The following is a 23,993-nucleotide window of genomic DNA, read 5'->3' on the forward strand; positions in this document are numbered from 1 at the left end:
GGGCCCACATCTTAGATCTTGGGGCTGCCAACTTCAGGGCCGTATCAGTGAGTTTTCTGGCATGGTAATAGGCCTATTACAATGAGGGAAGGAAAGTGGGAAAGGGATCCTGTTTCTGGGGAGAGATCGGCCAATTGGTTAGAAAAGTCCCCACCTCCCACCATTGATCTGGGAAGACCAGATTCACACTTGGTAATGACCTTCAGAAAGCACAACCAAGACAAGGTGCGTAGAGTTGTCATTTAATGCCTGATCATCACAACACAAGGAGGTCATTGAGGCAGAACCCAGGGCAAAATCAGGCTGGAGGTAAGAGACCCGAACTGAGTCCAGCACACAGACCAGGTTCCCTCTAGACACGTGTGGCACATGGCACATACAAGGCTTCTTCACTTACCCAGGAGCCAGCAGGCTGGCTGGGCTTCTGGTCCCTGAGGGTCCCAGTGGGAGGACAGGGTCCCATGATGAGGCAGGGACCTGAGGACACAGTGACAAGAACCAGAAAGCTGCTGTAAACACCCCCGAAAGCTTTTACTTCAAACGCGTTAAGCCACACAACACTCGGGTGCGGGAACACCTAAACCCTTTCACCAAAACTAAATCCTGCACAGAACTGAGGCTGAGAACATGTGGGAAGAGAAAGTAAAGTCAACACCACGCTAGATGCAGTCCTACATGCTCCACCAGCCTCCTCTTCCCTGCTGCCACGCTGCTCAGACCACAGCACAGCCGTGGAGAAAGGATGTCACTCTGGTTTTAAGAAATCTCTGCATCTCCCACGCTCCTGAACAATTTAATGCTACTGGGTTCCCTGGAGCCCTCGAACCTTGGATGCCTCTGGGGACATGAGTGATGTAGGGGCTGCCAGAGGGATTGGAAAATTTCCTGGCAGAAATAAGTTACCTTAGAAAGAAATTGGCTTTTCTTCTACCTGGATTGAAAAGGTACTGGGCCCCTAAAGGGAATTCCATTCAAAATACTTCTTAAAGCACTGGATGGAACTTGGGACATTTCAGGTGTCACCGGTAAGAAGGGGACACAAGCTTGTTTCCTAAATGAGCCTGGGGGTTGGCCTGGGCTGTTGAGCCCCTGGGCCAGACCAGGCATGGAGGGGACAGAGCAGGAAGGGACAAAGGGCAGCCCCTCTGTCCAGGCCTATGGCTGGGCGTTTGGAGAATGAGCTGACATTCTGGCCAGACTTCACCATTAAATTCATTCCTGGTGGGTCCTGCCAGCCTCTTCTCCCTTCTCTCAGATTTAAGTCGAGGAGAAAGATGAGACCCCTGTGAGTATCTGGGGAGAGGAGTCCAAAGGCACCTCTGTAAAGCGTACAAAATTAGCCGTTTATAGAACAGAGCGCCTGTGACCATTCCTGAGAGGGCACTCATTTGGGGGCCCAGGAAGTTGAGCAAATGACAAGGTATGACTGTCCCCAGGTGGGCATGAGCTCACATTGAAGCCCACCTTCCAAACTTCAGATGCCAGTAGGTCAGCTTAGGAGCAACCCCACAGAGCCAACTTCATATTTGAAGCCAACTTAATGCTACAAACTTAAAAAAAAAAAAAAAAGTGCTGCCCAGCTGAGCCCCTGAGGAAACCCAGCTCCCTGAGGGTGGGTGACGGGTCTCTCAGACCACCAGCCCGGCTGCCTTTCTCCAAGTTGCATGGGGAAGGAGAGCTGACTCCCCCCTACCCAGCTGGGCTACAGGAACGATGTAGGTCAAGCCCCCGGGGGATGGGGCGACAGAAGGCCAAAAGACTTTCTTGGGACCCCAAGCCTGGAAAGATAACAGGAGCCCATCTCCCCATTAGCTGCCAAAGTCTGGTCTACAAGGAAGACACTTCCCTGTCACCCCTTCAGCATTCCTGTGACAAAAGGAGCCAAGATGCCATCAACGCATGGTCATTTCTGTCCCTAGAGGTTGTGTGAGGACCGAGGGGAAGGGGAGGTCTGTAAAGACTCACCCCCTTCAACAAATGCAGGGAAAAAAAAAAAAATCCTTCCAGGTTCGGGATGGGCAGCTACTCTAGGAAGTGCTTTTGGCAGTTGCTTATTTCGTCTGCAGTGGGTGACCTGCCTCCCAGGTCCTCACTGACCCAGTGAGGGGCAGTGACAACAGCAGGAGAGGTGTCCACAGCAGCACTGCAGCTGCTTCCGCAGTTCCCCAGAGGCTCTTCTGGGCTGAATCCCCAAAGGATGGTTTTTAGGTTCTAAGGGGAGGGGGAGCAAGGAATTCCACAGGAAGAGGTCTCTTTAACTGGCCATCGCCTGCGCCGGGGTGGCTCCCTAGAACCAACTCTGGGACAAAGGGGACCAGGAATCCTGCAGTCCCCCACCCCCACCCCCTTTGCTAGAACTGGGAGGCCTAAGTGCAATCAGCATTCCAGCAGACTGGACGGCTCCTCAGAGGCCCAGCGCCCCACGCTTTGGGGACTCTGGCAGATGGCCTGGGCCCTGGAAGCCCCAGCCCACCCTTGGACAGGGACAGCGCTGGGCCTGTCTGAGGAGAAGTCTTACTAGAAACTAGAACAACCTCCCTGCTAAAATTCAGGGAAGGCAAACAAACAGACTCAACCTGAAATAAATACAAAGGCATTAAGTGCTTCTCGATAAGTTGAGGGTCCTCACTGCCCCTCCAAAGGCAGGTGCGGGACCTCTCTTTGGACCCGGTCACCTCCCTTGTGGCCCATCACATGAGAGGTCGGAGGTCAGAAGACTGGCTAGGCCTTTCCATTAGGAAGGAAGGGACCCAATCCCCAACAGGCTCCTCACCCGTATCCTCCCATCCCCGGGACCATGTTGGCTGGCAGGTGGGTAGGAAAGGGGGAGGCCTCCCCATAACCTGAGGCCAGCACCTCGCATCCCACATCCTGTGCAGGCAGAAGGCCTGTCAGTCCATCTGTGAGGAGGCAGAGGTGGGGCGGGGCTGCTGGGGGCAGGCAGGGCCCTTCAGTTAATCAGCAGGTCTCCAAGGTCATAGGAGTCGAAGAGGTCACTGATGCCCTCCCCACCATCCAGGCCCCACAGGTAGTCATCCTGGTCCAGGGGTGGGGAGAAGCTGAGCAGAGGGGAGCTGCCTGGCAGGGTCGGCGATAGGAACTGGTCCTCAGTCTGCTGCAGAAGTGGGTGTGGCAGCTCCAGCATGCTGTCGGTGGCCTCCAGGGGGACAAGGGATTGCGGGGGTGGTGGTGGGACTTGCTGGGACGTCAGGGCTGGCGCTGGAGACAAAGAGACAAGGGTTATGCCTGGTGCCCAAAAGCCTCTGGTCAGGCCTCTGAGAACAAGAACAGTCTCTGTTTCCCTGGACCGCTGTGCACCTTCTCCTACCCTGGCCCACTATTGTTACATCAATTTATAGATGTGGAAACTGAGGCTCAAAGAAGTCAGTTAAAAGAAAATGAATGAATGAAAAAAAAAAGTTCTTTTTTAGCATATTGCAGAGGCTGCAGGTGTTCAAGGAAGAGGCCTGGCTTGGGAGTGAGGAAGAGGACAGGGGCTCAGACCCCAGCCCCTCTCACCAGCTCCAGGACTCAGCACCTCACCAGGGAAAATAAGGCCCCACCTCACTGAGCTGTGGAAGCAATCAGTAACTGAGATATTACCTGTGAGAGCCTGTACTTCAAGTCGGACCCCTCTCCATCCATCCATCCATCCATCCACTCATTTTCTCTTTCTCAACTTCTCGCTCTCTATCACTTAAATATCTCCAAACCCTCACATAGTAGGTGTTCAGTTCAAATAAGCTTTTTATTTTTAATTTTTATTGCCACATCTATAGCATATGGAGGTTCCTGGGCTAGGGATTGAATCAAAGCCCCAGCTGCAACTCAAGCAGCTGCTGTGGCAACTTGGGATCCTTTAACCCACTGCACCAGGCAGGGATGGATCCTGCACTGCTGCAGTCAGATTCTTAACCCACTGTGCCATGGTGGAAACTCCCCACATAAAGTTTTGGAAAGTCACAATCATGCTGTATCATCGCCTGAAACCCACCCAATAACCATGAGGGAGTTTTAGGAGTCCCCGTTTTACAGAGGTGGGAACAGAGGCTCAGAGGGGTTAAAGTGACTCCCCAACAGTCACCCCGTCATAGGGGGTGAGGCGCAGACTCAAACCCGAGTCTCCCAATTTCAGCTCCTGCGCCCTCAGCCACACCCGGGTTTAAGCCAGCATGTCACAGCCTGATGTCAGATGACTCATGTTCAAACCCCTCCCAACACAGATGAAGGAAACTGAGGCCCCAAAGTGTTAGTGATTGTGGTGCCAGAACTAGGACAGGAACCTGGGTCCTAAGACTACAGTGGCCTCTTGGGACAGGCCCCTGGCGCTCAGACCTCAGAGTGACCCTGCTTCAGGCTAGAATGTGGAGTATGTGTGTGTGCATGTGTGTGTGTGTGTGTATACACCTTCTGGAAAACTTCTTTTCAGAAGGGGCAACACTAAGAGGCCACGTGGCAAGGGTGGAGAGGGGCAGCAAGGGCAGGGGCCCTGGTACAGAGCTGGCTTCTAGGCTGGCACCGCCACTGACAGTTCTATAAGCCTTACTCCTTCTATAAGATCTTGACTTGTACAACTGGGATAAAAACCTCTGCCCAAGGTCTCAGAAGACAAGTGAAGATTCTAACTTTGGAGAGCTGTGCACATGTTGACAGTCAAGTGAGAAAGCAGAGCACAGGAGGAGGGAGATCAGGGTGGGGCACAGGTCTGGAGTGGGAGATAGGCACTGGGAGGTGCCCAGAGGGACAGATGGCTGGTACGGGGAGAACCCTGGTCCCTAGACCAGGCCAGGGCACAAGAGAGATCACTAGAGAAGAACTGGGAGTCTGGACTCTTGTCTAGCTCTGCCACTGACTTGCTGTGTGACCTTAGGGAAGTCGCTTGCCCTCTCTGGGCCTCTGTTTATTCATGTGTAAAACGAGCAGTTGAGTTAGAACAGGGCCAGCAAACTTTTGTAAAGGGCCAAATAGTATTTTAGGCTTTGCAGGAAACTAATGGTCTCTATCACACAGTCCCTTGCCCTCCCTTGAATCCTTGAGCTACTTAAAAATGTGAAAACCATTCTTAGCTCATGGGTCATATAAAAACAGGCCAAATTTGGCTTGCAGGCAATAGTTTTATTAACCCTTGAGTTAAAGAAATGGAATCCAGTCTGTGCTGTAGACACACCCCTGCCCTGCAACACAAGCACACACATACACACAAAGCCTCTTCCACTAGACCAATTGTTGAAACACCAGGGTTCTACTTAGGGGAATTCTGCTGATAAGAAAACAAAGTGGGATCCTGGCCTACGCGGCCTCAAAGGATCCTGCCAGTCTGACCTGATCTCAGTACAGGGTGAAAAACATTCTGGAGGGGCCTTACAGATTCTTTTTTTTTTTTTTTTTTTTTTTTGCTTTTTATGGCCAAACTCATGGTATATGGAGGTTCCCAGGCTAGAGGTCTAATCAGAGCTACAGCTGCTGACTTACGCCACAGCCACAGCAACGCAGGGTCCAAGCCAAGTCTGCAACTTACACCACAGCTCATGGCAATGCTGGATCCTTAACCCACTGAGCGAGGCCAGGGATCAAACCCGCAACCTCGTGGTTTCTAGTTGGATTCGTTTCTGCAGCGCCACGACGGGATCCAGGTTCCCATTTTCATTCCTACTGGACTCCCACCCTCCCTGGGAATGCCTTAGGGAATTGCCCACCTCTTTGCTCCCTGCCAACTGCCTCATGCTACTTCCTGCCAGTCATAGACAGCTTTTAGCTGTACCTTCCACCTCCCAGGGTTGTCCTTCCTTGATTTGGTCTGTGCTTTGTGGAGAGAACCCTGGGCTGGGAATATGGAGACCTCATTCAAGACACAGCTCTGCTGTCTCCCAGCTGCAAGTCCTGTTTCACTTATTAATCTCTAAACGGGGAACAATAAAACCTACCTCAAGAACTGCTATGAAGAATAATGCTATAACAGGTATACCTGGCACAGAGTCGTGGTTCAAAAACTCTTCGTTATTATCTCCCAAGAAAGTGCTGAACCTTCCTCAAAAACCCTATAGTTTCCATTTGCTATGGGCTCATTGACTGTTGGGAGTTTTGCCATTAGGAGTTGCTACAGCAGTAGCAGTGCCAGTAGCGGTGGCCAAAATAATGATAATAATAGCTAACAGTGCCAATCACTGTTCTAAGTGCGTCACCTACGTTAACTCATTTCATTTTCACAATCTATGAAGTAGATGGTATTTCTTACTGTGCCCAAATCACAGATGAAAAAGCTAAGGCAAAGAAAAGTTAAGTACTTTGTCCAAGATCATAGAGCTGGGAAGTGGAAGAGCTGGGATTCAAACCCAGGCTCTGATCAGCCTCCCCACTGAGATAAGGAATGTGCTTTATAAAGTGTAAAGTGCAATGTGCGGGGTGAGGGGCCCTGTATCTCCTACTGCTGGATAGAAGGTAGGTACCCAATGCATGTTGCTATGGAAGAGGAAACTCCAAGGTTGGTCACTCTCCCACCTCCTGTCCCTCTGAACAGAGGCTTTTTGTTTGTTTGTTTGTTTAATCTTTTGTCTTTTTTATGGAGGTTTCCAGGCCAGAGATCCAATCAGAGCTGTTGCTGCCAGCCTATGCCACAACCACAGCAACGCCAGATCCGAGCCTCGTCTGCGACCTACACCACACCTCATGACAATGCTGGATCCTTAACCCACTGAGCAAGGCCAGAGATCGAACCCGCAACCTCACGGTTCCTAGTCGGATTCGTTTCCGCTGCAGGACGACGGGAACTCCCTGGACATCTTACCTGAGGATGCGGTAGGTTCTGTGATCCCAGGGCTGGTGCTGCTGCTGGGCTGGGTGGAGTCAGGGCTGGGGCTGAGAGCGGATGTGGAGACGAGGGGCTCCTTGGTAGGACTGTCAGGCTCTTGCACCTCTTCCGGGCATAGGTAGACCTCGATGGGCCCCTGCGTACTCTTCAGATATATCTGCAGGTTCTCCTGGAGCAGGATGAGAAGCCAGGTTACGGCTCTGGGCAGCTGGACACTTACTGGCGGATCAGGGCGCATGGACAGATACACAAGATCCCCACCACCCCTGCAAGCAAGCTCAGCTCCTAACCTGGGCACTAGGGCTGCCTCTTGGGGCCCGTGGTAGACATCTGTCTGGCCCCTAGACCCCCTTCTTTTCGAGAGAACGCCTTGATTTTCCTTCAGGAATTCACTCTTCCTCCCTATGCTCAGGCCTGAGCTGGTATCATAAAAGCTGTCTTTGTAGCAGGGGGAGAGCCCACCTGGGAACGAAGTTGGCTACAGGGAATGGCAGAGTGAGACATGCAGAGCGTGAGGCCCACTTTAAATCATGGTTTGAGCCACTGCGTCCAGTCTTGCCTGCAATGTCCAAAACTTCCCCTGGACTTGTCACTTGGTTCCCCTCAGGCCCTGGCCACTTGAGCTGGCAGGACTTGGCTTCCTGTTTTTTGTCACCAAGAGACCTGACACTTGGCTTTTCCGCCCTTGCCCCTTCCTACCTCACACCCGCAGCTTAAGCCATGACTGATCACATGACCATTTCAGCCGGCATTCAGGTCCTTGCGCCAGCACTCAGGCAGCTCCTCTGCCTGCCCCTCCTTCACCTGGCAAAGATCCTGTTCATTCTTTAGGAATCAGTTTAACTGTTATCACCTGTGGACCCTTCCCCTAACTGTCCTTTCTCCAGGCCCTCAGCCCACATCTTCGGTCTACAAATGACAGCATCACTGCTTGGTGTGGTTGAGTCTTTTTCCAATTAGGTCCTGAGCTCCTCCAGGGTGAAGTAGGGCCTTATTTATCTTCAGAGTCTGGGCTGAGGGTACCAGATGGGTGGAACATGTATTTGTGTGCTAACATAGATGAAGTGGAGCATCTATTAAACATGACAGAAAAGGACAGGTGGTTATGAAGCCTGGGGGTAATCAGAGAAGGCTTCTTGAGGAGGTGATGTTCAAGTTGAGACCTGTAGAATGAATACCAGTAAATGAGGCAGACGGAGGGAAAAGCATTTCAGCTGGAGGGAACAGCATCTGAGGTCTTATACAGGGGTCGAACTTAGAGTGATGGGGAGCTGCAGGTCAGTGAAGATGTAAAGACAGGATGGGGACATTATGTGAGAGGAAGCCGGCGAGGTCAGAGCATAGACAGTCTCATAGGAAGTATAAAGAATTGTGGTCATTATTAGAGGAAAATGAACTCACAAACTAATGTTAAAAACTAATAGGTCAGGAGTTCCCATTGTGGCGCAGCGGAAATGAATCCGACTAGGAACCATGAGGCTGCAGGTTCGATCCCTGGCCTCGCTCAGTGGGTTAAGGATCTGGTGTTGCTATGAGCTGTGGTGTAGGTTGCAGATGCTGCTTGGATCTGGCGTTGCTGTGGCTGTAGCATAGGCGGTGGCTACAGCTCTGATTAGACCCCTAGCCTGGAAACCTCCATATGCCACGGGTGTGACTCTAAAAAGACAAAAACGAAACCAAACAAAACCAAACAAAAAACTAACAGGTCAGAAAATGATCTGTATTTGGAGCTCCTGTCATAGCTCAACAGTTAATGAACGTGACTAGGATCCATGAGGACTCGGGTTCAACCCCTGGTCTTGTTCAGTGGGTTAAGGATCCGGAATTGCCACGAGCTGTGGTGTAGGTTGCAATCAAGGCTCAGATCCGGTGTTGCTGTGGCTATGGTGTAGGCTGGCAGTTGTGGCTCCGATTCGACCCTTAGCCTGGGAACCTCCATGTGCCACAAGTGTGGCCCTAAAAAAAGACAAAGAAATTGATCTGTATCAATTGATGGGTCATAAACAGCAGAATGCTGGGATGCAGATTATATTTATTTATTTTTTGGGGGGGCCTCACCCGCAGCATATGGAAGTTCCTGGGCCAGGGATAGAATCTAAGCCACAGCTGTAACATATGCCACAACAGTGGCAACACCAGATCCTTAACCCACTGCAGCAGGCTGGGGATCAAACCCTCACCATCCAGAGACAATGCTGGATCCTTAACCCACTGTGCCACAGCAGGAACTACTACTTATTCGTTTTTCACTCATTTTTTCACTCATTCAATAGACATTTACTGAGAGTCTGTAATCAGCTATGTGTGTTTTAGGTCATAGTTATGACTTCAGTTATAGCTTCTTGTAAATGTTTGTTTTGTTCACATGTGTCCATATGTATTCTATATAATAATTTCTTCTACCTTTCCTTTTAATAATAAAAGCCCCTTGAGTGGGGGAAAAAAACAAAGAATTTTGGCCTTTAACCTAGGAGGGCACGGAAAGATTATTGTGAGCGCTGTGGGGGCAGGTGTGCGTGTGTGTGGGAACTCAGGGCTGGAGGGATGCAGCAAGAAACCAGCAACAGATTTTCTCAGGCCAGTACCCAATACCTGATGCTCTTTCCAGCTTCCTCCACTTCTGTCCCAGCTCTGAGACCATTGGTTTTGCCATGGCCACCAGAATAGACCCGGGAAGCCTGGGATTGGGCGGTGCCAGGAACGGAAACTGCAAGCTGCCTGGAACACTCTTAACCTGCTCTCCACCAAATGCTTCCCCTCTTACCTCGCTCCGGTCAGGCACTTCCAGTCTTGTCTGTGGAGGGGCCTTGACAGCGATCACCGTCTGCTCCTTAAAGTTGCCCACAGCTCGGATGTCCTGGTAAGTCACGTAGGCCAGTGTAGGGACAGGAGAGTTAAGAGAAGTGACTGGTCAAAAATTCAAACCCCTAGCCTACCAGGAAGAGATCTAACCCACCTCTTGAAACCTTTAAACATTTCTTTATTAGTCCTTACACAGCTTAGAAATAACCCAAACCATAACCTGTTCTTTTTTTTGTTATTGTTTTGGCTGTGCCCATGGCACGTGAAAGTTCCTGGGCCAGGGATCAAACGTGTGGCACAGCAGCGACCTGAACCGCTGCAGTTAAGATGCCAGATCCTTACCGTGATGTACAAGGGGACTCTTATGAACTGTTCTTTTAGGGGGTTCCTGTTGTGGCTCAGCAGAAACAAATCTCACTAGTATCCATGAGGATGTGTGTTGGATCCCTGGCCTTGTTCAGCGGGTTAAGGATCTGGCATTGCCATGAACTGTAGTGTAGATCACAGACACAGCTCGACCTGGCATTGCTGTGGCTGTGATGTACACTGGCAGCTGCAGTTCTGATTCAACCCCTAGCCAGGAAACTTCCATATGCTGTAGGTGCAAAAAAACAAAACAAAACCCCCCCCAAAACAAAAAAACTAACACTATTCTGTTAATAGCATAAGCTACCTTGGATTTCTTTAGAAAGCAAATGGGGATATAAATCATTTTTTAAAAAATGCTGCCTTACATCAGCTTTTTACATAATGGCTTCATCTGCTAAGTTGGGCTGTTAGCTCTGAGAAGGCAGGAAGACGTGTCTTACTTCTTTATATTTCTCACAATGCTTACCATCCTTCCAAAAATACAAGGTCAGAACCAAATACTAATTAGAGGGTCAAACCATTTGGAAAAGCGAATATAAAACCATTGCAAGTCTAGGCTCTTGGACTGCACTATTTCGATCCTAGGAATCTAACCTAGGGAAATAAGTAAAAACTTGTGAAAAGGTTCTATCTATAAAGCTATTCATCACACTGTTGCTTTATAAAAGCAGAAACCTAAAATCGATCTGAAGGTCCACTCTAGGCCTTATCAACAAACCATACTGGTCTGAGAGGGACCTTCTCAAGCCATTTAACATGAGTTTAAACCACATGAAACCCCTCTTCTTATGGGTAATATCAGCAGTTTCATGTGGAGCAATTGAGTATGTAACAACATAAAAACCCTCTATGGTAGTATACTAAGTGGAGGAAAGCAGGATATAAAAAGTTATGTGATGGAACATGATAGAGGATAATGTGAAAAAAAAAAGAATGTATATAAATGTATAACTGGGTCATTTTGCTGTACAGTAGAAATTGACAGAACATTGCAAATCAATATAATAAAAAAATTAAAAAAAAATTTTTTTTTACTTTTTTTTTTTTTAGGGTTGCACCCGTGACATATGGAGGTTCCCAGGCTAGGGATCAAACTGGAGTTACAGCTGCCGGGCTACGCCACAGCCACAGCAATGCAGGATCTGAGCTGAGTCTGCAACCTACACCACTGTTCACGGCAACGCAGGATCCTTAACCCACAGAGCGAGGCCAGGGATGGATTCCACAATCTCACAGTTCCTAGTCGGATTCATTTCTGCTGCGCCACGACGGGAACTCCTCTTTTAAAAAACTTTATATATAGCAGGTACACAATGTATTTAAATAACACACCCTGTGAATAGCTAAGGAATGATGGCTGTGTTAAAGTGACAGCTTTTCCTTTATTTTCTCCATTTTCCAGATTTACAGAAACATACTTTATTTTTAGAATGAGAAAGTAACTTCAATAGACCCAAGAGGGAAAGCCATGGAGGAAGGAAGAAACAGATATGCCAGCCCCCTAGGTTGGATCAGTTCCTGCAGAGAGGTACCGAAGCAACTCCCCTACTCCTGGACCCCTTCCCCTCAACCAAAAAGGATATCTCTTGTTGGCCTTGTCCTCCGTCAGGTGCTTGAAGTTCAGAGAGCAGCTCTGGATGAGCTGGTCCAAGGCCTGCTCCATGCTCATCAGCTCCTTCAGCTCCTGCCCCAGCTGCTGCTGCTTCCCAGGCCGGGTGGGGTCTTCAAAGAGTCCCCTGCCTCTGGGAACAGAGCAGTCCCTCAGTGTCAGTCTCAGGTCACATCCAGGGACCCCAACCCCAGGGCTGCTGTGCAAAGCTGCACACATGGTGAGGGCGAAATTCTAGGAAGGGGTCATTCGAGCGGTCTATGATGGTGCCTCCCGGGTTGTGCAAATCAGTGGTCCCACCTAGCTCCCAGGAATTGGGACTTGAGGTTTGGGGGTTGGGCTAGGGAAAAGAAACAAGTCAGGGCCCAACCCCACTTTTGGGGGGCTTTCATGTACATCCACCCTATGCCCCAGGCTTCCCCAAATGGCAGGGAGCTGGAGTGAGATCAGTCCTGACTCCTCTGCCTGGCTTCTCTTAGACTTCACACCTGAGGTTGCAGCTCTGTTCTTTAAGCCCCTGCAGAAGTGAGGGAGTCTGGAGTACTTACATCTCAGAGCTGGAAGGAGTCTGGGTTATTACTGCTCAGATCTCAGGGAACTTTCCTAAGTTAGAAGAAATGAATCCTGGGATCCCCGACTCAAGAGAATCTGGGGTCCTCTTAGACTTGTTTTCATTTGCCTTTTTAGGGCTGCATGTGTGGCATATGGAAGTTCCCAGGCTAGGGGTCAAATTGGAGCTGTAGCCACTGGCTTATGCCACAACCACAGCAACACCAGATCCAAGTCACATCTACGACTTCTGCAGCTTGTGGTAACACTGGATCTTTAACCCACTGAGCAAGGCCAGAGATGGAACCCACATCCTCATCTTGTCTGGTTCTTAACCCACTGAGCCACAACGGGAACTCCCTCTTAGCCTTTTTACATCCTAGAAATCATCATCTGCCCCTGCCAAGCTCTCCTACAATCGCTCCAGCATGTATACCTGCTCTTCCGCCCCTACTTAAATACACTGGCTCCACTCCCCTATGGAAGGCTATTGGATGCTGCCCTTGGTTCCCCCACCAGCACCTGTGCCCATTGGCTGTTGCTCTGAGGCCCGCCGCCAGCATTCACAGCCTCTGGATATTGCCCCTGGCTCCACCCAAGCATGTGCACCCACGGATGCCATTGGCTCCAGCCCAGGCACTCACACCCACTGGATGTTGTTCTTGGCCTTCTTGCGGATGAGCTGGATGCCCTCCAGCACATTGGTGATGTCATAGATGCGCCGCTTCTGCACATCCAGCACCTCAGCAGCCCAGTTCAGGTCCAGGACCCCATCCTCGGACTCGCTCAGGAGGTAAATGAACTTCTTGGTGAGCAGCCCCAGCGACGTGTCATAGCGAGTCTTCTCCCCAGGAGACTTGGGGGCTGAAGAGGAAAGGGGCTCAGGGTCTGATCTGAAAGGACCCCCTGGGGAACCTCCTCCACTGACCTGGACCCACTACATACCACCCACTTTCCAGTTTACAGAGCACTGGGAGGGAGGGGGTCACTCACCACCACTGTCCAAACAAGGAAACTGATAATGAGGGAGGGAAAGTGACTTGCTTAATGTCCCACAATCAGGGGACAGCATCAGGGCTGGAAACCAAATACTGCACCTGTCCACCTAAGCTCAGGGCAGCCATACCTGCCCACCCCACAACCAATAACAAATGCTCACTCTGTGTAGCGCTTTCTGAAAGTATTCTGAGCACTTTCCATATACAAAAAATTTAATCCTTATAACACCGTATAAGTTTGGTGTATATTCAGCCCCATTTTATAGATGAGAATACTGAGGCACAGACAGAGGAAGTAACCAGCTCCACTCAGCTAGAAAGTGGCAAAGCTGGGATGTAAATCCAGGCAGTCTGGCTCCAGAGTGTGTCCCTTCCTAACCATCACCCTATCCTGCCAGTTATGTCAAGAATTCAAAAAAAAAAAAGGAGTTCCTGTCATGGCTCAGTGGTTAACAAATCCGACTAGGAACCATGAGGCTGCAGGTTCAATCCCTGGCCTTGCTCAGTGGGTTAACGTTCCGGCGTTGCCGTGAGCTGTGGTGTAGGTTGCAGAGGCAGCTCGGATCCCGAGTTGCTGTGGCTCTGGCGTAGGCCGGTGGCTACAGCTCCGATTCGACCCCAAGCTGGGAACCTCCATATGCTGCAGGAGCAGCCCAAGAAATGGCAAAAATAAAAAAATAAAAAAATAAAAAAAAAGAAAAGAATTCAGAATTAAGGTAGGGAGGGATGACAAGCTTGGATTTGAGAACATCTTTATAGACTTGATTTTTTTCTTCCAGTTTTAATGAGATATAATTGGTGTACAGCACTGTATAAATTCAAGGTGAAGACTTGCTTTTTTCCCCTATGGTAGCCCAATGGTTATCTGAGAGGAATCTGTCCTATTATGTCACATGCGGTAGGTTCATGAAAAATGTCCCTTTCTTAATGAGGTTGATGTCACAAGACCACATCTCAGCTGCAGCATCTTAAACCACAAGAGGACTTTTGCAATGTAGTGACTTGCAAAAGTCATACAGAAAGTTAATGGTCAAACTAGTTCTGGAAACTGAGTTTTAGAGAGTCTCAGATTCCTCTAGAAGGGACTTTAGAATCTCAATATATAGACAAGCAAGTATTAGGCACACAGACAGCTTTGTCAATTTTTGTATCTATGGCAGACATTACTAATTGATTAGTACACTAGGATTCTTCAATAAAGAGCTCTGGGCAGTCTCTACTAATCGCCTGGAGAGGGAATTTTTTGCTATTCCTGATCTAGCTGTGCCTTGTTTTACAGATGAAACAACTGAGGTTCACAGAAGAGAAGTGACCAGTCAGGTCAGGGCAGAGCCCTGCCCAGACCCCCAAATTCCAGACCCTCACGCTTCCCACCGGTCAGGTACCTTCTTCATTAGGTCTCTGTCTATCCCAACCTCGCCAAATTAGCATTCCTTCCTAACACAATTGCTTAAACTCTCTCTCTCTAATCAGAATATTGACTGAAAATATCAAGAGGCAGAAACTAGGTTCTGGTCCTGACTCCACTTACTAGCAGTGTGACCTTGGGTAAGTCACTGAAGCTCTGAGTCTCTAGCTGCCTTATCAGTAAAAGGAAATAATCCACCTGCCAAGCAGGATCCAGTGAAAACACACGAGAAAGTGCTTTGCAAACCAGACAGTGTGCCTCAGATATTAGTCCTGGTGATGTGGGCAGGGCTGCTGCCCTCTGTCCCTGCCCACCCCACCCCGAGTCTCCTGAGCCTACCCTTAGATACCCCAGCAGCAGGGCTTACTTTTGGGGCTGGGGAGGCCATCCACTCTAATGCACTTCCCCTTGGGAGTCCGGAATTCAGGGACCGCAGGCCTCCCGATCCCCTCCAGGTCCAGCTTCCTTTTGGCCTTGGGGAGAGAGAGGCAGAGTTTGAGAATCATTCCTTCTTTAGCCTTTCCTCCACCTGGAGCCACCAGCAGCCACCTCCTGCATCAGTTTCCCACCAGTCCTGGGTGAAAAATCACTGTACCTGGTAAGGAAATATCAGTGACCTGAAAAGTGAGATTTCAGGGGAAGGAAGTCCTAGTTCTGAGGGGCCCACAACACTCCCATCTTCTGAGGCCCAGGCACTTGAGACGACCAAAGCCAGAGGGGGTTTTAACTTGGGGTTCCTTAATAACAGGCCGCAAAGTCACTTCTACATCCGCCTCTCCCCCCCACCTCCCAGGAGGATATGGGGAGGAAGGAGTGGGTGGGGCCTAAACCACATCAGGCTGGGGAGCACCCCCCTCCCCTGCCGCCTCCCCCCTCTCCCCTTGCAGAAGCAGCTGGCCCAGCCAGACCAAGTGCCCATCACAGCCCCACAGCTGGTCCTTATCAGGGTGGGGCTGGGCATCCGCCCAGGCCCAGGGGACTTCCTGGCTCAGTGCCACACCCCAGGGTGGTGCCCACATTGGGAAGCAGTGCAAACATACCCCACCCCCATGTTTGGGCTCCAGCTCAAGGGCCCCAAGGCCTCCTGAATAGACTCTTATTTGCCATTCTTTCTTTGCTGAGAGGGGCAGACAATGAATCCTTCCCCTGTGTCTTAAGGACAAGCAGCTGAGGTCCCCCTTCTCACCCCCCCCCTGTTCCCGCCAAGCTTGGGAAACACCTGCTGGGGAAATCAAACCACAGACCCATCTGCTCCTCTCCACCCCACTGCCACCCGGCCTCAATTACGCCCAGAAGCTGTGCTGGCCCGGAAGGGGCCTCTCTCCTTGTTAGGGCTGGGCTGAGGCAGGGCTGGGGCACTGGGGCGCAGGTCAAAGACCCGGGCTTGAATCTCCCCACTCCTGCACAGACTTGCTCTGTGATCTGGGGAAATGCTCCACATCTAGGAGCCTGTTTCCTCCTCTGTAAATTGGGGTAGAAGATGCCTATAGCAAGGGGCTGTTGCGAGGATTCAAGGAGATAAGTTTTGTAAAGTGCTCAGTAGACAGGAGTTGCTCAGGAAATGCAGAGTCCCTTCCCTAAAATCCAATCTCAGCCTCCTCCTTGACAGACTCTTCTGGGGGTCATGGAGCCCATTTCCTTCCTCTCCCCTTCCCCCAGTCACCCCAACCTGGTTGAGACAGAGAGGCCTATTTTAACCTTTGGTGGTGAGGTTATGCTCGGCAGGGCTGACACTTCTAACCGCTGCTGAGCACAGCTGGGCTCACAGGTGTGGGGGGTGGTGATGGTTCTTCCTGCTGTCAGCTCCCTCCCCCTCTACTCATGCCTCCTCCAGGAAGTCTTCTTGGACTTCCTGCTCCTTGATGTGAGGAGCCTGGATAGGACGCTCCTCTCCTCCATCCCTACCCAGGCCTGGATGGATCCCAACACCACACTTCCCTGCTCATTCCTCTTGAAGTCTCTATGGAATATTCCTTTTCTAACCTCCCAACTGGTAAAATGCTAGATTCTAGGGAAAGGGACCTGCTCTAGTCCCAATCTATAAAGTCCCAATCATTCACTGAGACCTTCCGCCTGCCTTTAACTAAGTCCCAATATTCATCACCTCATTGAGTCTTCCCAACACCCATTTCACAGGTGAAGCAGCTGAGACCTGGTAAGCTCCAAGGCCTTTATCAGTCCTGATCAAGGTTGTCCATCCCAGAATCCTTCATCCATCCCTCAGAAGGTACAGCAAGGACAAGGAGAGGAAGGCTGAGTTCTACATGAGGCAAAGGTGGCAGCCCAGAGTCTCCCCAGTGCCACCCACCTCCCTCACCCCACAGAAGCCAGCCCCTGCTGAGTTCACAGAACACACCAGAAGAACCTCACTACCTACAGGGCGGGGAGGAGGAGAGGACCTTGGACAGGATACCTGTACTGGGCCTATCACACGCTCACCCATCCTAACTCAGTATGGTAATCTCACTTGGCAGTTGAGAAATGGAGGCTCAGAGAGGTTAAGCCACGCACCCAAGGCCACCCAGACAAAGAGCAGAGCCAGAGTTTGAACCCAGGTCTGTCTGACTCCAAAGCCATGTATCAGGCTGCTCAGCTCCATCCCACATACACTGGCCCAGAATTTGCTGACATTTGAAACAAGGCCTGGTTATGTCCACCTGCCTCCATCACTTTATACACACACACACACACACACACACACACACACACCACACACACGCACGCACCAGCCCCCTCCCTTTTCTTCTTCTCCTTCACCCTTATCCTGCGCTCTCAGGGTCCCTGAGCAGCAAAATGTCCCCCACCCGAGAATGTCTCTCTGCCCCTTTTGAACACTGCCCAGAGAAAAGTCGGCTCATCAGGGATGGGCCTGAGTCTGCAGAACAGAAGTGACGGAGGCCAAGCCCAGGAGAATGAGGACCAAGGAGAAGCTGAACCCAGAGCTTGGAGTCAAAGCCATCTGGGTTCCTGACTAGGCTGGGTAAGCTGGACAAGTCTGCTGACCTCTTGAGCTTTGCTTGTAAAACGGGGACGCTCTACCTTCTCCTGGCGAGGATCCACTGAGAACACAGCTCAAAGCTCTTGCTCATGCGGGGAGCCGCAATCGCTAAAGTCCACAAAGGGAAAGCTTGGAGGTGAACTGAAAAGCAACAGGGATGTGCCAAGAGCAAAGGCCAGCTGGCTCTAACCTGACCTCTAACCTCTTAGGCAGCCCCTTTGGCTGTTTCTTAAAGGCCTGGTTAGGATTCGAAAGTACTCTGCCAACCCCAAGGGAGAAGAGCGGGCAGCCCTCAAAGTGAGAGGGCCAGAGCCCCAGATGCTGCCCCTGGATGGGCAGCAAGGTGAGGAGACTGGGACTCGAAGGAGGGGAAGTGACTTGCGCAAGGTCACACAGGGAGTGGAGCAGGTGTTGCCTAAGCCCCAAGTCCCAAGCTAGACAGTGGGAGCAGGAGCCAGTGTAAGTTGCTGAGAGCCTGGTTTCCAGATCCCGGCTCTGCCTGGTAGCCTGAGAGGGGCTTGCTGCCTCCCTCCTTAGGCCTTCATTTCCTCATCTGACCCGCATTGTAGGCTTTTCATTAAAATGTTCATTTTCTTTCCTGGCTCTCAGAGGAAATTTGGAAAATACAGACAAATTATGCAGAATTCTACCCTCGTCACAGGTTCCTGCAGGAAAGGCATAGAGTGAGGCCACGTGCCTGGCGCAGTAGGAACTTAACCAAGGAACATCCCACACTTTCTCCAGAGGTGGCGGAGAGAGCTCTGGAGACCTGGGTTCCCGCCTTCATTCTGCCATTGAACTTGGCTGCCATCCCTGGGCAGTGCCTAAGGTCCCTTTAAACAGCAGCTCCCCAACAAATCCTGCTCACCCTGCACTTTGCAGCCTGGCCACAAAGCAAGGGGCCACACCCAGGGTTGGGTCTGGAGCTATTCCAGGTCACACCCTGTTAAAATGAGTAAGCAGGGGGCCAAGGCCTGCCCAGGGGACTCAGGGGCACAGGGCAGCTGGGGACCAACAGGAGAGGGGGGTTCTAGGCCCCAAATGCCTTGAGGGTGGTCTGATGCAAAGAGATGCTACCATGTCTTGGTTGGAGCTTGGACAAGTGACTTCACGTCTATGCTCAGTTTCCTCATCTGTAAGATGCCTCTTGCCAGGCATCTTGGCCAAGATAACGAAAGCGAAGAGTGCCAAGCAGTGCCTGGCACATCAGAGGCATTCAATAAAAGAGAGTCATTCTTGCTGTGATCACTGAGCCTCTCAGGGAGGGAGGGACGGACAGATGCACTCGACTCCTCTGGGAGGGAAGCAGTTCAAAACCACAGCTGTTACTGAAACTCTGCCGGGTTGCCTGAAAGCAGCTGGCCAGAGGAGAGACTGGGCCCACCGCTGAGCCCCCTCCGTGGGGACACCCAGCTCCTACATCAGGCAGTACTGGGGAAAGTCAAGGCTGCGGGAAGAAACTAATGATCACTTGCCTTGTGGGTCATACATCTCTCTGTGTGACCTTGGACAGGTCCCATCCCCTCTGCAAGACTATTTCCCTCCCTGCACACTGATACCACCTACTTTATAGGTTTCAAAACTGTTTTAGGCTGTAAAATGCTGAATAAAATATAGGTGCAGAGTCCTTGTTACCCTTGGCTGTTTGACCTGTGAAATAGGAAAAGTCCTCCTGCTCCTTTCTCCTGGTTGGAAATAATGTTCAGGAAGGAGCCCTGAAAAGTTTTAAGCCTTGAGCATGGGCAAAGCAGGATTCAAGCAGCAGGGAGTGGGGGACTCTGCCCGTAGCCAGAGGTGGCTGGAGACCTATGCCTGCTGACTGACACAGGTCTGACCAGATGCCTCTAGGGCAGAGGGGTGGTCTTATCCCTGTACCTGAATTACTTCACCACTCACACAAAGCAAACCCACAAGAGCCCCATCTCCCCTCCTTGGAGCCTGCTTCCAAAACCCAGGACCTGGAGCTGGAAGAGACTCGAGGTGAGTTAGTCCCACAGCTACCCATGCAGACACACATTTTCAAGACAAGGAAATTGGGACTCAGATTGGGGCCAAGACTTGTCCAAGGACACACAGCGAATAAATGGCAATCAGGACGAGAAACCAGGCTCGCTAACTACCACCCCCACACCCTCAGGGCTCTTCCAACTCCATCCCCACCCTATGGTTGTTTCGATTCTCATGGGCTCCAGGAATTCCACTCCCACACAACACACCCTGTGTCTGGTGCCACCACACATTGGCCCCTCCCTGGCAACGGGCCTGGGGGCTTGAAGAAGGAACAGTCAATCTGAACAGGAACCCCAGAGGGCTGCCCCCAACTTGCACCTGCTACTGGCTGTCTGGAACAGAAGATTGAGCCTGGGGGAGGACCTAGGGCAAAAGTCAGGAAAGAGTTGGCTCAGTGCAAAATTTGGAATCTCAGCCCGACTGGACCTGAGAGACCTCCCCCTATTTTAAAGTCCCTTGTTACTGTCCCCAGGCTCAGCTCTGTGACTGGACAATAGCAGGTGCCCAGCACTGGTTTCTGGGCCAAACAATGAACACAAGAATGAATGACAGCAAATTGATCCCATGGTCTTCCCCAGGGTGCACTGAGGATAGTGTTGGGTCTCCACACTCTTGATCCAGTGCTCATTCCATTCCACTCCAAGAAATGAGGTTATTTCACCCCAAGTCTGAAAACGAAAGGCTCTTCTATTCAGATATTTAGGAAATGTGTTGTTCTGGAAGCTGAAAGCGCCCCTTCTCCCTCCCCAGATTCAACCTGCTTCACTCAGACTGGGTCCCTCCCGCCTTTCCCACACCCAGATAAGCAGAGAGGGAAGCGGTGGGTGAGGGGGGTCCCCAGCATTACCGGCAGCCGGCCAGCCGGCACGCATCGCACAGCTTGGCCCTCCGGTCCGTGGGGGGTGGCGTCGAGGCAGGTGCCCGGCGCTGCGGCGGGAGGCATAGTCTGCGGGTACAGCTGGGTGTAGTAGGTGGTGGTGGCCTGGCAGAGCTGGGGGCTGCTAAGGCCGGGCGGCCACAGCTCGGTGGGGCTCATCGCGGGCAGTCCAGTGGGGGGCGGCCCCGCGGCAGGAGCCAGGACCCGGGGCCCTCGCAGCATGGCGAGTGCAGCGCCCCCTCCCCAGCCGGGCCTGGCGCGCCCGCAGGCACCTGCGGGCTTCGGAGCCTAGGGTGGCTCACACGACCCGCGGCATGGCGCGGAGGCCGGGGGAAGCCGCCAATGGACGCCGGCGGGGCAAGGCCAGACCCTCCCCTCCTGGCCCGCCGCCGAGCCGGACAGCGCTTGGAGATCGCCGCTTGGAGATCGCTTGGTGGCGGCGGCGGCGGCGGCACAGCCAGGGGCTGTCCCGCCCCGAGGACGGCTGCGACCAGCGAGGGCCCTGAGCCCCCGAAGGCTTAGGCGCCTGGGATCCAGCCGGCTCCGGGAAGGGGTCTCTGGGGTACCCGCGGGCTCGGCAGAAACGCGATGCGCTGGGATCGGGGAGACAGACCGATTGCACCGACTCCCTCTCGCCTCGCTCTCGAGTCCCTGAACCTTTCTCTGCTTCTTTTTTTTCTTCTTCTTTTTTTTTTTAGCGCGAAACTGCGTGCCGCGAAATTCGGATCTCCCGCGGAAAATGCCGCGCTCTGATTGGTCGCTGACACAGGCAAAGGCTCCACCCCCCGGAAAGGACCCGACCCCTAGGCGGTGATTACAACAAGAGCCTGGGGCTTAAAGGGGCCGCTACACCTGCTGTTGCTCGGCGCCCGCCAGCGCTGGCTGAGGGAGAAACAGACTGAGAGGATGGTTCCCGCCCAGGGTAGAGGCAGCCGCAAGCTGAGGACTGGGTCCGAATTCCCTGGAGGTGAGGGAAAACACTTTGGCGTGGAGTCCTGACCAGAGCCCAGACCCAGCAAGCAGTACACTGCCCAGGACGCAGGCCTTTTGTTTGCGTATAGTTCAGATAACATATGTGTGTTTATATCCTTTTCCCCCCGCTAAAATGAAATGAAATGAAATGAGAGCCAAAATGAAACTGAAAGCCAGGAACCTGTACTCTTTCCTGGCAAGAGGGTGAAAGACGGAACCTAACATTTGTACCTCTTCAAAGGGGGCTACTGACATCTATTGAGCTCCCATAACCTGGCATATTGATTATGCTAAGCACCTGGCTAGATGATTTCGTTTTATTTCATTTAATTTAATCCAACAACCCTCAGAAGAGGAACAATGTTCTTCGTGGCAAAGATGGACAGTCTGAGAGGCTAGGTAACTTGCCCAAGGTCACACAGAGAGATCAGCGACTTGAGGTCTGGCAGTTCAACATGGGACAGGCCAGCTCCTGGGCCCTTATTTGTTCCAATAAAAGTCTCCTCCCTCACTCTCCCAAGCTGTGCCCGGCCCCTTGCAGGCTTGCTTGGGAGTTCAGACTGCAGGGCTCCAACCTGTTCACAGTGTATGCCCAGAGCCCATCACTCAGTAAATAATTGCACATCTCCAGGTTTCTCCTAAACAATCCTTTAGTCACAGGTCTTCCTTCCCTCATTGCTGATAATCCATTTACATTCCTCATCTCTCCAAATTTAGGGAGGCCAAGGCTCAGAGAAGAGACCTTGGCTAGTGAGTGGCAGAGGCTCCAGAAGTTGCTGCTAAATTCCATATCTGCTGATTCCTGCCTGGTGCTGTGTGATTTTTATACAAGTTTGAGCCTGGCATTCGAAGCACTCTGGAGTCAGTCTCCAGCTTACTACCTACCGGATCCTCAGATCTCCAGGATGAGGTGGTAATAATTCATGGGGATGAAGAACCCAGACTTTGTGGCAGACAGCCCTGGGTTCAATCCCAGGCACTGTCACTTCACTAGCTGTGTGACCCCAGGCAAGTTCTGTAAACTCTCTGAGCTCGGGTTTCCTTATCCCTAGTGACACTCACTTCATAAGATTGTGGGGGAATCTCATGAGATACCACATGTAAAGCTCTCAGCACCCAGCCTAGTTCCTTAGGCACTTAAGAAACAGCAGCTGTGGTTACATCTCTGGCCTTATCTCTAGTACACAGACCCCTTTACTCCAGTCTATGCATTTCACTGGACTTTCATGGCCCAGCCTATTTATTTACTTATTTATTTATTTTTGGCGCACCCACGGCATATTGAAGTTTCCTGGCAAGAGATCAAACCCGCGCCACAGTGCCAATGCAGGATCCTTAATTCACTGAGCCACGAGGGAGCTCCCAGTTAATTTTTTTGATATTACTTTTTTATTTTACTTTTTATTTTACTTTTTTGATATTACTTTTTTATTTTACTTTTTTGATATTACTATTTTATTTTATTCCTTAGCCATTAAAATCATTCAAGCATGTATTTTTCTACATAACTTATTGCGAGCTGATCAATGAATGTTAAATAAAATGTTAATTTTCATCATTTGCTTCAATGCATGTCTTCTTGACCAAGTCTTCATTTTTTATTCCATAATATTTTATGCCTCACCTTTCAGGCAATAAAGAATTTTTATTTTTTTTAAATAATTTTTTTTTTTTTGGTATTTTTAGGGCTGCACTTGTAGCATATGGAAGTTCCTAGGCTAGGGGTGGAATCGGAGCTGTAGCTACCAGCCTAGCCATAGCCAAAGCAAAGCCAGATCCCAACCACATTTGCAACATACATTGTTTGAGACCTACACCACAGCTTATGGCAATGCCGGATCCTCAACCCACCGAATGAGGCCGGGGATCGAACCCGCGTCCTCTTGGATACTAGTCAGGTTTGTTACCACTGAGCCACAATGGGAACTCCAATGAGGAAATTTTAAACACCACAGCTAAGAACCTGAACATTCATCTGCAAGTACCCATACGCTTCTTACATGCAGTTGTGCTCTTAGTGGTTTTCTTACAGCCATCTTTGATGATAAGTTTTGGGAAAACATTTGTCATGACAATCTTCATTCGCCTTCAACTTTATAGGCTCTTTTGCACCTTGAAGAGCCTGGTGACAGGCCCCTAGGCACTGCTGCCCCATCCATACGGCTGACGGGTGCCTTCTTTCCTCAGCAGCCACACTGGAAAAAGCTTCATGACCTAGTTTAAATGTCACTTCTCCAGGAAGCCTTCCCCGCCTGCCTCCCCTCTCATGGTCAGAGTGCCTCTTTCCCTCTTGGGACCTTTCCTGTGTTCTACCTCAACAAACGAAGCTTTGTTTTCATGTCATGTTTATCTGTTAGGTAAGTTCCATCAAGGGACCAGGTGGTATTTCTCCATGCCCCTCAGCATCCAGAGCCTGGCTTGGCATGCAGAAGATGGCTAACAAATATTGATTAAATGATTCACTCATCTTCCCAGCAAAAACTGGCAGAAATGAATAGATCTGAAGTCAGAGACTCAGCAGGCCCAGCTTCAAGCCCCACTCTCCACCCTTCCAGCTGAGCGCCCTTGGACAGGCTACTGCTCCACCTCTCAA

General features: G+C 51.0%; 1 protein-coding gene and 1 long non-coding RNA gene across 2 annotated transcripts; one reads left to right on the forward strand and one right to left on the reverse strand.

Moving 5' to 3' along the window:
- E2F2 (E2F transcription factor 2) lies at positions 226-21,166 on the reverse strand. The gene is made up of 7 exons (XM_021095527.1): positions 20,399-21,166; positions 14,911-15,016; positions 12,782-13,001; positions 11,563-11,721; positions 9,573-9,687; positions 6,785-6,977; positions 226-3,219 (listed from the first exon to the last, which is right to left on the reverse strand). Exons 1-7 carry the CDS (start codon positions 20,648-20,650, stop codon positions 2,951-2,953), a joined length of 1,314 nt encoding a protein of 437 aa, XP_020951186.1. The 5' UTR covers positions 20,651-21,166; the 3' UTR covers positions 226-2,950.
- On the forward strand, positions 21,127-23,463 carry LOC110261115. Its single transcript, XR_002344941.1, has 2 exons — positions 21,127-21,395; positions 22,118-23,463. It is a non-coding gene; the product is annotated as an uncharacterized LOC110261115 (long non-coding RNA).

The sequence above is a fragment of the Sus scrofa genome, chromosome 6, assembly GCF_000003025.6.
Source record: "Sus scrofa isolate TJ Tabasco breed Duroc chromosome 6, Sscrofa11.1, whole genome shotgun sequence".
NCBI classification, from domain to species: Eukaryota; Metazoa; Chordata; class Mammalia; order Artiodactyla; family Suidae; genus Sus; species Sus scrofa.